This window comes from Rhinoraja longicauda, chromosome 10 (assembly GCF_053455715.1).
Source record: "Rhinoraja longicauda isolate Sanriku21f chromosome 10, sRhiLon1.1, whole genome shotgun sequence".
In the NCBI taxonomy this organism is placed as follows: Eukaryota; Metazoa; Chordata; class Chondrichthyes; order Rajiformes; family Arhynchobatidae; genus Rhinoraja; species Rhinoraja longicauda.
The window spans coordinates 6634673-6648328 of NC_135962.1; the positions used below are offsets into that span (position 1 = coordinate 6634673).

A 13656-nucleotide genomic window follows, 5' to 3' on the forward strand; every position below is an offset into this window, starting at 1 on the left:
TTACTACAACATTTTGTGTCTACTTTCGATTTAAACCAGCATCTGCAGGTTTTTTTTCCTACCCATGAAACATTCTATGTGCTATTTGACCCTTTCTTGCTACATTGCACTTTGTGTACATTGAAGTCAGTGAAGCTTCTTCATGCTTTTGTATTTCAAATCATTTGGAAAATACAGCTTGGGTTAAACGAGGAGTTAAGAATTAATATACCGTACGGTTAAAATCTCATCTATACTCGCCATAATAGAACCACTTTCCATGCATTGAAATTTAATTCATTTGCACCTATTCTTTTATTTGTAAATTGCATATAAGAAGCATGTTGAACCTGTTTAGAACTGTTGGTGTCCATTTCTCCAATAGGAAATTGACCGAATATTTCTTGTCACAATCCAACCTAATACCTTGTTTCCTTTCCCTTGCTATATGTCCTGTAAGTGGTTACATCAGCAGTAGGTATAACTCATTTTAATTCTGAAAATGAATCAAAAGGTTGCAATTTACAATCCTCATCAAAAATGAGATCAATACATTGAAAAAAAATGAATTAAGCATGTATTAATGGACCCTGGTTATTGTTTACAAATGCCAAAAGAGCATACATTTTAACTTATTGGGAAAAGATCTGTGTTGGCGATCCTCTGTTAAGGTAAAGAAGCTCTCTGAACTCCTGACTGTAGCTCGGATCTGTTGATCTATGTCTGACATTCCTATAGATTGTGGGGTCTTGAGGCCAGTAATGGGGCATGATTAGCCTAATCTATTTGTTGGGGCTGAGGGGTCTGACTGGGAAACCTGCACATTGCCCCACCACCCTTTTCCCCCTTGAGCTCTCCTTCATCTCCATAAGTTGGCAACGTGATTTCTTTAACAAGCATTAACCGAGTTCCCATGGGTCAGTCAGCACATAAGTGCCATGAGTGTGAGGAAGCAAGTGGGTATCATATCATATCATCATATCATATATATACAGCCGGAAACAGGCCTTTTCGGCCCACCAAGTCCGTGCCGCCCAGCGATCCCCGTACATTAACACTATCCTACACCCACTAGGGACAATTTTTACATTTACCCAGCCAATTAACCTACATACCTGTATGTCTTTGGAGTGTGGGAGGAAACCGAAGATCTCGGAGAAAACCCACGCAGGTCACGGGGAGAACGTACAAACTCCTTACAGTGCAGCACCCGTAGTCAGGATCGAACCTGAGTCTCCGGCGCTGCATTCGCTGTAAAGCAGCAACTCTACCGCTGCGCTACCGTGCCGCTTTAATAAGGGGACAAACCAAGATAATGAACTGAAAAGTAAGGAAGCCCCAATTTTCTAATTCATTTTAGTGCGACTTCTGATTTGTTATATATGCAGTACCAAAATGAGTGCAGCAAAATACCTTGAGTCCAAGATACGTGTTGGAATTAATATAATGCAAGTCCTTTTGAATAATTATAATACTTTAAAATGCGTGATGCAATAGATACTCTAAAATCATTTATCTTGGGACTTGGTAAGCTGGAGGCTTGCATAGTGGACATGAGTAAGAATGTGAGGATGAATAACTTTCCACGTGTGTTAGATTTCAGTAGCAAAGGCAAACTGCATATCCACTATGCATCACGGTCTTTAAATGCATTTGGAAGATAATTAGCTTCTCTGGTTTAAGCATAAAGGAGCAAACTAGTTGAACCCTGGCAGATTTGGAAGTTGATTGCCCTGCTTTGAGATGGGCTACCAGTGCAATTGACCTTATTTATTTAGAAATTCTTGTGTTGTGCTCCCACAGGAGCTATCTGATAAGTAGTAGCTACCAACCTTTATTTGTTGAATGCATAGTGGTGTAAACTACAATCATAGAGTCACACAGCATTGAACAAAGTCTTTGCCAAGCACAATTTTTACAAGGTGACGAATGCGACCAATGAGGGTAGGGGAGTAGATGTCTATGTGGATTTTGGTAAGGCATTTGATAAAGTCCCTCGTGGTAGGCTTAGTCATAAGAGGACAAAGGGTTATGATGTAAGGGTGTTTTTTACATTGAGAGTGGTGGCTGCCTGATCTGTCCGCTATAATAGAAATCCATTATGAAGAGGTCCCCGTTAACACGTGGGATACTGTGACAATAAAATACCTTTGAACCTTTGAAGAGTCAAGAAGTCGTGTGGCCGGTTTACAGGACTTTGGTTGAACCACAGTTGGAGTGTTGTGAGCAATTCTGGTCACCCCATTAAGGACAGGCTGCAGAGAGGGTGAAGAAGAGGTTTAACTGAATTGATTAGAGGGTATAAGGTGAGGATGGGGAAATTGTAATTGTTTTCTCTGGAGCATTGCAGGTTGAGGGCAGACCTGAAAGGAGTATATAAAACAGAGATGTAGATAGGGTAGACAGTCAGAACCTTTTTGACCCAGTCTGGAAATGACAACACTAGAGGACATAGTTTAAGGTGAAAGGGCCAAAATTTAAAGGAGATATGCTGGGCTTTTTTTAAAACGAGAGAATGGTTTCTTTAGTCAGAGGATGGTGAATATGCGGTCTTTTTTGTCACAGAAGGCTGTGGAGGCCTTCAGTTGATATATTTAAGGCAGAGATAGATTCTTGATTAGTACAGGTGTCAGAGGTTATGGGGAGAAGGCAGGAGAATGGGGTTAGGAGGGAAAGATAGATCAGCTATGATTGAATGGTGGTGTAGACTTGATGGGTCGAATGGCCTAATTCCACTTATGATCTGATGGTAAGTGCCTGGAATATGATGCTGGGGATGGTGATTGAGGTAGATACGATGATGACATTAAATAAACTTTTGGATAGGCATATGGATGTGTAGGGTGTGGAGTGATACGGTTCATATGCAGGCAGAGGAGATTAGTTTAACTGGTCCATGTTTGGCATGCACCTTGTGAACCAAAGGGTCTGTTCCCGTGCAATACTGTTCTGTGAGTCTGCATCAATCATTCATTAACACCAGTCTTACATTGAAGCCATTTTGTATTCTCTCCACATTCTCATCAACTTCCCCCATTTTGTACCACTGGCCCCACTCATCATCATATCATATCATATCATATATCTACAGCCGGAAACAGGCCTTTTCGGCCCTCCAAGTCCGTGCCGCCCAGCGATCCCCGTACATTAACACTATCCTACACCCACTAGGGACAATTTCTACATTTACCCAGCCAATTAACCTACATACCTGTACGTCTTTGGAGTCCTTACAATAGGGGCAACTTACAGTGGCCAATTAACCTACCAACTTGCACTTTTTTGAAATGTGAGAGGAAACAGAGTATCCTGAGGAAACCACATTGTCGCAGGGAGAATGTGTAAACTCAGTGCACATGGGCAACAAGGTCATGGTTGAAACTGGAGCTCATCTACTGACAACTAGTAATACTGTTGCCACTGTATCTTTACGTGTCCATGAGAAATTTTATTTTCCTTAAATTAAACGAAGCTGGAAACAAACCCAGTTCAACAGCAGCTAACACTCAGTCACCCTTCCAACATTACATCGACCGCTTATATTGCCAATTTATTCAGTAGGATAATTTTAATCCAATTCTGGAATTCTTGATTATTGAATCAATTATCCCTACATGAAGAGCAAGCAGCATTAGATTCTGGAAGTCTGAAATATAAACAAGAAATGCTTAAAGCTTAGCTGTGAAGGGAGATATTGTTTCATGTTAATAACATTTCTTCAGGAATAGGGAAAGTTATAAAGCAAGTGTGATTAAAGTTAGAAGAGGGAGTGGTGGTGAAAATAAAGAAATTTCAGATAGAACAGTAATCAAGAGGGACTGAATGATACAAGTGACAGTGGCTGAGAGAATGTGAAGGGTTGTTAATTGCAGCTGACCTTTATGAGGGAATGTAAACAGAAGGAGGTGAATGAACACAAAGAGGAAAAAGAAACAATACAATGTAATACATAAAAGTTGCAGATGCTAAAAATGCTCAGTGTGTGGATATAAAAGCAGGAACCATGGCATGTTGATAATCCATTATCAGAATGGGCCACTCCTTTCCGATGAAGCAGAGATTCTCTTGTACTGCTCATTTGGGCAGTGCAGTGTGGTCTCCTGTATAAAACCAAACATAGGCTGGGTGACAACTTTGCAGAATATCTTGGTTGCCTGTATCTTTAATTGCCATATTTCTTACAACACAGACGTCACTTAATTTTCTGTAATCTGTTTGCCTCTCTCACATATTAATAAACTCCAGCATCCCATGCGATCCACTGATTCTCCTGATCAGTGGGAAATTTTTGGATATGGGATGAAACAAGACTATAAGGTGGGAAAATTCACGTGGATAGACAATAGACGATAGGTGCAGGAGGAGGCCATTCGGCCCTTCGAGCCAGCACCGCCATTCAATGTGATCATGGCTGATCATTCTCAATCAGTACCCCGTTCCTGCCTTCGTTTCCTGCCTCTAACGTGTCCAACCCCTTAATAATCTTATACGTTTCGATAAGATCTCCTCTCATCCTTCTAAATTCCAGTGTATACAAGCCTAGTCGCTCCAGTCTTTCAACATATGACAGTCCCGCCATTCCAGGAATTAACCTCGTAAACCTACGCTGCACGCCCTCAATAGCAAATAGTGGTTGCAGGGAAAATGTGTAAACTCAACACAGACACCACCAGAGATCAAAATTTAACCCAGGTTACTGGAGCTGTACGGCGCCAGTACTAGCTACTGCTCTTCAAAACACCTATAGCCGTCCAACAAGTACTTCCTAATCTCATTGCTGATGCAGTCATCAAGCAGCCTTTTCCTCCACCTTTCTCAGCTGGCACCACCACTGCTTGCATCATTCTCTCACTATCTCCAACCTATTATAGAAATTCTCTTTGTTAATCTTTGTCTGTCCCATTTATTTTTAACATAAAACATCTTGGACTCCTAGCTTTCGTAATTCTTATGAAAGGTCATTGACCAAAAATGCCAGCTACGCTTCTCGACCAAGATGTAGCATGACATGCTGAGTAGTTCCAGCATTCTGTTTTTATTTTAAACAGATAGGTAGTCTGGCTCAAATTGAACAAGTTCTATGTCAGAAATATTTGACAAATTTTAGTGTAGTCTGGATTTTCCTCAGTGTATTTATTTCATATTTGTACTGAAATGTGCTTGAATGTTGTTAACTCGATTTCACAAGGGCATTGAAAACAAGGAATTGGATATAAAACATGCTAACAATGTGTCGCTAAAAGTATTTAGGATTGAACAGTTTCCTTGTGTGTAGAGTCATTCTGGGGATTAAAATTGTGTCTGAAATATTGTAACAGTTTGTGGCAATCTAAGGAATACATGTAGTGGGTCAGTTTGTATTGCTGTTATGCTTGCACTATGCCTGAAAACTATGTAAGATGTATAGTTTAAGGAGTAAGCTCAGGCTACATTCTGTCCATCCAGATTCACATTTTGTTTGTATTTATCTCAATGTTCCTCTGAGATAGTAGATAATCATATTTTCTGTATTATGTCGCCCATCTGGACATAAACAGAGAAGATAGGTGCAGGAGTAGGCCATTTGGCCCTTCGAGCTAGCACTGCCATTCAATATGATCATGGCTGATCGTCCACAATCAGTACCTCGTTCCTGTTTTCTCCCCATATCCCTTGATTCCGTATACTTCCCATATTCTTTGATCTCTGTGGGTTTTGTTGGTTGTCTGCTTTCTTACTTTTCCCTCATCCAATTTACCCGTGTTCGTTTTGCAAAGTATTTAATTATCCTTTGTCATCCAGTTGTATATATAATTGCTATCGTTTTTGGCTGTGAGATGTATTAGTGATTTTGAATGAGAGTAAAATAAAAGGCAGGCTCGTTATTAAGGGTGTGAATAAAAGCAGAGAAAGAATTGAAAGGTCCAGTCTGAAGAAAACAGTGAGATCATGGAATATTATTAGCCAGAATATTGGGAAGAGTAGAATAAGGAAGCTATGCGGCAGGGATAATGAAAGCAAAAAAACACATTTTGGGGGAATTCTGGTGGTCAGGCAGCATGTGACGGGACTGGACAGCCAATGTTTTGGGTTGGGACCCTTCTTCAGAAGTCTAACTGGGATATTGTATCACCTTCCTTTTCATTCTCTTCTCACAATCAGACAAATTGGAGATGCCATTAAGATATTTGAATATCATTGCCATCTAGTGACCATATTTTACATTGTGACAAACAGAATTTCATTTGGAAAATACTATAATTATTTCACTTCAATATTGTAAATGACATAAGCATGGAAAAATAATAGACAATAGGTGCAGGAGGAGGCCATTCGGCCCTTCGAGCCAGCACCGCCATTCAATGTGATCATGGCTGATCATTCTCAATCAGTACCCCGTTCCTGCCTTCTCCCCATACCCCCTGACTCCACTATCCTTAAGAGCTCTATCTAGCTCTCTCTTGAATGCATTCAGAGAATTGGCCTCCACTGCCTTCTGAGGCAGAGAATTCCACAGATTCACAACTCTCTGACTGAAAAAGTTTTTCCTCATCTCAGTTCTAAATGGCCTACCCCTTATTCTTAAACTGTGGCCCCTTGTTCTGGACTCCCCCAACATTGGGAACATGTTTCCTGCCTCTAACGTGTCCAACCCCTTAATAATCTTATACGTTTCGAAAAGATCTCCTCTCATCCTTCTAAATTCCAGTGTATACAAGCCTAGTCGCTCCAGTCTTTCAACATATGACAGTCCCGCCATTCCAGGAATTAACCTAGTAAACCTACGCTGCACGCCCTCAATAGCAAGAATATCCTTCCTCAAATTTGGAGACCAAAACTGCACACAGTACTCCAGGTGCGGTCTCACTCGGGCCCTGTACAACTGCAGAAGGACCTCTTTGCTCCTATACTCAATCCCTCTTGTTATGAAGGCCAACATTCCATTGGCTTTCTTCACTGCCTGCTGTACCTGCATGCTTCCTTTCAGTGACTGATGCACTAGGACACCCAGATCTCGTTGTACGTCCCCTTTTCCTAACTTTACACTATTCAGATAATACTCTGCCTTCCTATTCTTACCACCAGTGGATAACCTCACACTTATCCACATTAAACTGCATCTGCCATGCATCCGCCCACTCACACAACCTGTCCAAGTCACCCTGCAACCTCATAGCATCTTCCTCACAGTTCACACTACCACCCAGCTTTGTATCATCTGCAAATTTGCTAACGGTACTTTTAATCCCTTCATCCAAGTCATTAATGTATATTGTAAATAGCTGCGGTCCCAGCACCGAGCCTTGCGGTACCCCACTAGTTACTGCCTGCCATTCTGAAAGGGACCCATTTATCCCCACTCTTTACTTTCTGTCTGTCAACCAATTTTCTATCCATGTCAGTACCCTACCTCCAATACCATGTGCTCTGATTTTGCCCACTAATCTCCTATGTGGAACCTTGTCAAAGGCTTTCTGAAAGTCAAGGTACACCACATCCACCAGCTCTCCCCTGTCAATTTTCCTAGTTACATCCTCAAAGAATTCCAGAAGATTAGTCAAGCATGATTTCCCCTTCGTAAATCCATGCTGACTCGGAACAATCCTGTTACTACTATCCAAATGCTCTGCAATTTTGTCTTTTATAATTGACTCCAGCATCTTCCCCACCACTGATGTCAGACTAACTGGTCTATAATTTCCCATTTTCTCTCTTCCTCCTTTCTTAAAAAGTGGGACAACATTAGCTACCCGCCAATCCACCGGAATCCTGAATCTATAGAACATTGGAAAATGATCACCAATGCGTCCACAATTTCTAGCGCCACCTCCTTAAGTACTCTGGGATGCAGACCATCAGGCCCTGGGGATTTATCAGCCTTCAGTCCCATTAGTCTACCCAACACCATTTCCTGCCTAATGTGAATTTCCTTCAGTTCCTCCGTTACCCTAGGATCTCTGGCCACTAGAACATCTGGGAGATTGTTTGTATCTTCCTTAGTGAAGACAGATCCAAAGTACCGGTTCAACTCGTCTGCCATTTCCCTGTTCCCCATAATAAATTCCCCCGCTTCTGTCTTCAAGGGACCCACATTTGCCTTGACTATTTTTTTTCCTCTTTGCATACTTTTACTTACTTTACCTTTAAAAAGCTTTTACTATCCTCCTTTATATTATTGGCTAGTTTACCCTCGTACCTCATCTTTTCTCCCCGTATTGCCTTCTTAGTCATCTTCTGAATGGCAGAAAAAGGTTCAAGAGCAGAAAATGTGCATCATTTGCAATATTTCACTTTTACTGAAGCATGAAACAAATGTTGGAAATTAGATCTACTGTTAAATGATTATAAAACATTTTGGTTTGTTTTTTAAAGAGAAAACCACACAAATAATCTTTATCTCTTCATACTCTTAAAATAATAATGTTCTAAGTAATTTTCAGAATCTTGGGGGGTTTTGTACCCAAAGAGGAGAAAGGGGAAGAATCAAAGTTATTTTAAGAGAGCTTGGGAATCAAATAACTGGATTTAAAGATCAGTTAAATCTTTAAGGTAGGTGTAACAAGGAATGAGGTTCTGTTGAGCAACTTTGAGCAGCTAGGGACTAAATTAAAAAGAAGAACCAAAATGGGGCAGTTATAAATTGGTTGGTACGATGTTGTGGGCATTATGGAGACGTGGCTGGAGCTGTCTGCTGACACAGTTACACGTCATATCGAAAAGACAGATGATTGGCAGAAGGGGTGGGGTAGCTCTGCTGGTAAGTAATGAATTTTGGTCCTTAGCAAGTGACATAGGATCAGAAGATGTAGAGTCCTTGTGGGTAGAGCTGAGAAACTGCAAGGGTAAAAATACCTTTGCAGTTATTTACAGCCCCCCCCCAAAAAGAACCCAGGATATAGGATACAAATTATTTCAGGAGATAGAAGTGGCATGTAAGAAAGGCAATGTTACAGTGGTCATGGGGGATTTCAATATGCAGTATGGGAAAGAGTGGGAATTTGTAGAGTGCTGACGAGATGGCTTCTTAGAGCAATTTGTATTTGAGCCTACCAGGGAAACAGCAATTCTGGATTTGGTATCTTGTAATAAATCTGATTTGTTTAGGGAGCTTAATATAAAGGAACCACTAGGAGGTAATGACCATAAGATAATAAGATTCACCCTGCAATTTGAAGGAGAAGATGAAATCGGATGTGTCGATTGAGCCAAGGTGACTGCAGAGGCATGAGGGAGTAGCTGGCTAATGTTGATTGGAAAGGGATCCTAGCAAGAATGACGGAGAAACTAATGGAAGGAATTTCTGGGAATAATTTAAAGTAGCAGGACTTTTCATTCCAAAGAGGAAGATAGATTCTCATGGGAGAATGAGGAGACCGTGGCTGACAAGGGAAGTCAAATACAATATAAAATTAAAAGATAAGGTATATAACATTGCAAAAATTAATAGGAAGCTAGAGAATCGGGAGCTTTAAAAAAAAAAACCAACATAAGGTCATTAAAAAGGATGTACAGGGAGAAAAGATGACCCATGAAAGTGAGCTAGCCAATAATATAAAGGAGGATAGCAAAAGTATCTTCAGATCATATAGAGCAAGAATAAGGTAAGAGTGGATATTGGACTGCTGGAAAATAATGCTGGAGCAGTGATAAAGGGGATTAAAGAATTGGCAGATGAATTTAATATATTTTTTGAATCGGTTCACAGTGGAAGACACCAGCAATGCGCTTGAAATTCAAGAGAGTCGGGGTGGAAGTTAGTGAATGGCTATTACTCAGGAGGATATGTTTGGGAAGTTGAAAGGTCTGAAGGTAGATAAGTCACCTCAACTGGATGGACCACCCCAGGGTTCTGAAAGATTGTGGAGGCATCAGTAGTGATCTTTCAAGAATCGCTAGAGTCAGGTATGGTCTCGGACAATTAAAAAAAGGCAAATATTACCCTGCTGTTCAAGAAGGGAGTGAAGCAGAAGAGTGGAATCTATCGGCCGGTTAGCCTGACTTTAATGGTTGGTAAGATTTTGGAGTCTTAAGAAGTTTCCGAGTATTTAGAAGCACTTGATAAAATTGGCAAAGTCAGCATGGTTTTGTGAAAGGGCGATCTTGCCTGACGAAACTTCATGGCCATGTTTGCAGATGATCAAAAGATAGGTGATGGGACAGGCACTGTTGAGAAAGCAGAGACTCTGCAGATAGACTTTGCAACAGGTTAGGAGAGTGTGCAAAGAAGTGACAGACGGAATACAGTGTAGCAAAGAGTGGAATCATGCATTTTGGTGGGAGGAATAAAGATGTAGATTATTTTCTAAAGGGAGAAAATTCAGAAATTGGAGATGGTGCAGGATTCCCAACAAGTTAATTTGCACGTCGAATCAGTAGTAAGGAAGGCAAATCCAATGCAACAATTTCTTTCAAGGGGACTGGAATATAAAAACAGGGATGTAATGCTGAGGGTATATAAGACACTGGTCCGAACTTATTTGGAGTATTGTGAGCTGTTTTGGGCCCCATATACAAGGAAGGATGTGATGACGTGGCAGAGGGTCCAGAGGAGGTGTATGAGAATGATCCCAGGAATGATTCGGTTAACCTGATAAGTGTTTAAAGGCACTGGGCCAGTTCTCGCTGGAGTGTAGAAGGATGAGGGTGCAGACCTCCCAACCCTTCTGAATTTGGTGGAAAGTTTCCGCTTTCTTATTTCATTTCCGCCATTCTGATTTCGCCTCACATTTTTCCGCAAAACCACATGCCTCGCCACTGGCCAGGCCTCGCTGCTGTACTGACCTCGCCGCTGTACTTGCCTCACCTCGCCGCTGGCCCAGCCTTGCCGCTAGCCTCGCCTCACCTCGCCGCTCGCCCGGCCTCGCTTTGTCACTGGCCCGGCCTGGTCGCTGGCCCGGCCTCACCTCGCCTCTCGCCGCTGGCCTAGCCTCGCTGCGGAGCGTGAGGCCCGTTGATGTTGATGGGGGTGGGGGTTGGGGTGCGGGGGAGGGAGGCAGTGGAGTGGGAGGAGGGAGTGGAGGTCGGGGGGTGGAGGAAGGGAGGGGGAGAGTGGGGGTGGGAGGGGAGTGGGGAGGAGGGGTGGGTGGATTTGGGGGGAAAGAAGAGGAGGGGGTAGGGGTGGGGGGAGAGTAGGGGGTGGGGGGGGAGAGTAGGGGGGCTGGGGGTGGGGATAGGATGGGTGCGGGGGTAGGGTTGGGGGGACATGGACCGTTGTGATTTGCTGTTAAAAACCACGGGAGCAAGTATGTCTTCAATTAAATTAGATATGTGCAGTTTTTTAAATGAAACTCTTTCTTTATAACTTAGTCATACATTTTATGACCATTGTTCTTTTATTCAATACCAAGAGAATTGGTATGTGTAAGGAAAAAGCAAAATAGAAAAAACAAAACAAAACAAATTTTTCTTTGTTGTAAAAAGTATTTCTGTTCAATAACCTTTCTATAATAGTACAATATACTCATGATAGGCCTGACATTGTACATGTAGTCCAAGAACTACAGACTGTTGGAATTAATAGTAGTTTTTCACACGTGAATGTAACGCAACGTGTACGCGCATTTGGCGTGCATTTTTTTTTTTGCTGAAAAGTTGCATTACGCGCCATATTATGAATTTTGATGTCAAATTCTGAATTTTGGACATCAAAATTCTGAATTTGTAAAATCAAATGTTGGGAGGTCTGAGGGTGGTCCTCATTGAAACCTACCAAATAGTGAAAGGCCTGGATAGAGTTAAAGTGCAGAGGATGTTTCCCCTGGTGGGAGAGTCTAGGACCAGAGGCCATATCCTCAGAATTAAAGGACGTACCTCTTGAAAGTAGATGAGAAGGAATTTCTTTAGTTCGAGGGTGGTGAATCTGGAATTCATTGCCACAGAAGGCTGTGGATGCCAAGTCAATGGATATTTTTACGGCGAAGATTAACAGATGATTAGTAACTGTTAGGGGTTATGGGGAGAAGGCAGGAGAATGGGGCTGAGAGGGAAAGATAGAATGAATGGCAGAATAGACTTGATGGGCCGAATGCCCTAATTCTTCTATGACTTATAAACTATTCCAGCTATATAATGGAGTGGATTTATCCATCTTTATGCCCTTCAGCGTCGCCAAGCCCACCTCTTCTATGTTCCAGGACATCACTATTCTTTTTCTCAAATGTCTTAGTTTATGCAAACCCTTTTTCAATCTAGTAAAATGTCTGATAGTGTCATGTTTTGTTAATTTGGAAGTGTTATGCGAATGCTTCATTGGTTGGATTAGAAGTCATATTGTAAAGGATTTTTGACCATATTTCATTTTCAGTGTGTATTTTGCTTTAGTCCTTTGTTTTTCTTTCTCTGCAGCATCTTGAAATGCCTCCCGAATATTTATTCAACAAATCCATCAAGTGTTGCATCATCTGAATACCATGAAGAGCCTTTTAAAATTATTGTCAAGGAAGAGCCTCCAGATGACTATGAATATAACCATGTAGCAAACCCAGTAATCCTTGACTGTGATGGACTAAAATGTAAAGAAGAGAAGGAATTTTTAAATTCAGAAGGATGGGATGGTGGAACTAATTGTGATTTACAAAATGAAACTATGAACAAAAGTTCCATCAATGAAGTGAATGCAACTTCATCTGCAGTTACCAAGCAGCCATTAATCAGTCCTATAGGAGTAGTTAAAGCCAAAATGCTGAGTGGGGAAAATACCAAAGTGCCTGTAGTTTACTTGGAGCCGTGTACTTTTACAAACGGCACCATAAAAATATCTGAACTACCACAAAAGCTACTGTCTTCTTGTCGGAGGAATGGGGGACCTATACCAACTGCTCACCAGTCCCCCAATTCTGCAAAAAAACCAACCCATTCATCTTGCTCTGCTGAAAATTCTCAAGTGGAGAATGTAGATTCAAAATCCGTATGCTCTGGACCCAAAGAGAGTAGCACTGCATCAGAAAAAAACATGAATAAAACCAGTACTTCCACAGTTTCAAATAATCCACCTTATACGCCCCCTGACAAAACCTCTGGTGGAGCTGTCAGATTACGTAAGATAAAATATACAGAAAAGGCATTAAATTCTGGGATCTGGAGAACTCCAAGCAGAATATTTTGTGATTCTGCTGAGAACTCGCCCGAGTTACCTGTTTGTTCTAAATCTGCACATTTGAATACCAAGGCATACAGTTCTGGGATCTGGAGACCTCCAGGTAATAGGACTGACTCGATTGAGGAAACCTCTACACCCCGCATCGAAAGCAAGTCTTCAGGTGTGTCGGAGCAGCAAGTCACAGTGGGTGCTTGTACGCGAGGTCGAAGAAAAAAACTGTGTTTGTCTGCAGAACATTCTCAAGATGCCTTGAATTCTTCTCTTACTTCCTCTGAGCATCTGGAACGTGAAGAAACATTTCGTAATGCCTGTCCAGACCTGGACGATGTGGAGGGTGTTACCTTTGTTTCTTATGCATCACAGGTGAGACTACTTGATCAGAACTATTATGTAACATTGTATTGGGATATGTATCTCATTTAATGATTTGTTTCGTGTCTTTTTAGAATGAAGTATGAAGCAGATTCTCACTAAAGCAGGAGTTTATTATACACAAAGCCTGTAAAAAAAATTAAGAATGGAACAACGTTATAATTTAATATAAGACTTTTTGTGCCCTTGGACAAACGTAATATTGTAATCCTAATGCAAAAACAAAA

At 41.5% G+C, this 13656-nt stretch overlaps 1 protein-coding gene across 7 annotated transcripts in view; it reads left to right on the forward strand.

The window, feature by feature from the left end:
* Positions 1-13656, forward strand: part of mgaa (MAX dimerization protein MGA a) — a 90341-nt gene that overhangs the window by 10882 nt on the left and 65803 nt on the right. For all 7 annotated transcript variants that reach the window (XM_078406148.1, XM_078406151.1, XM_078406154.1 and 4 more), the window contains one exon: positions 12304-13420. In XM_078406148.1, the coding sequence (XP_078262274.1) occupies positions 12304-13420 (1117 nt within the window). The remainder of the gene's footprint in view (positions 1-12303; positions 13421-13656) is intronic.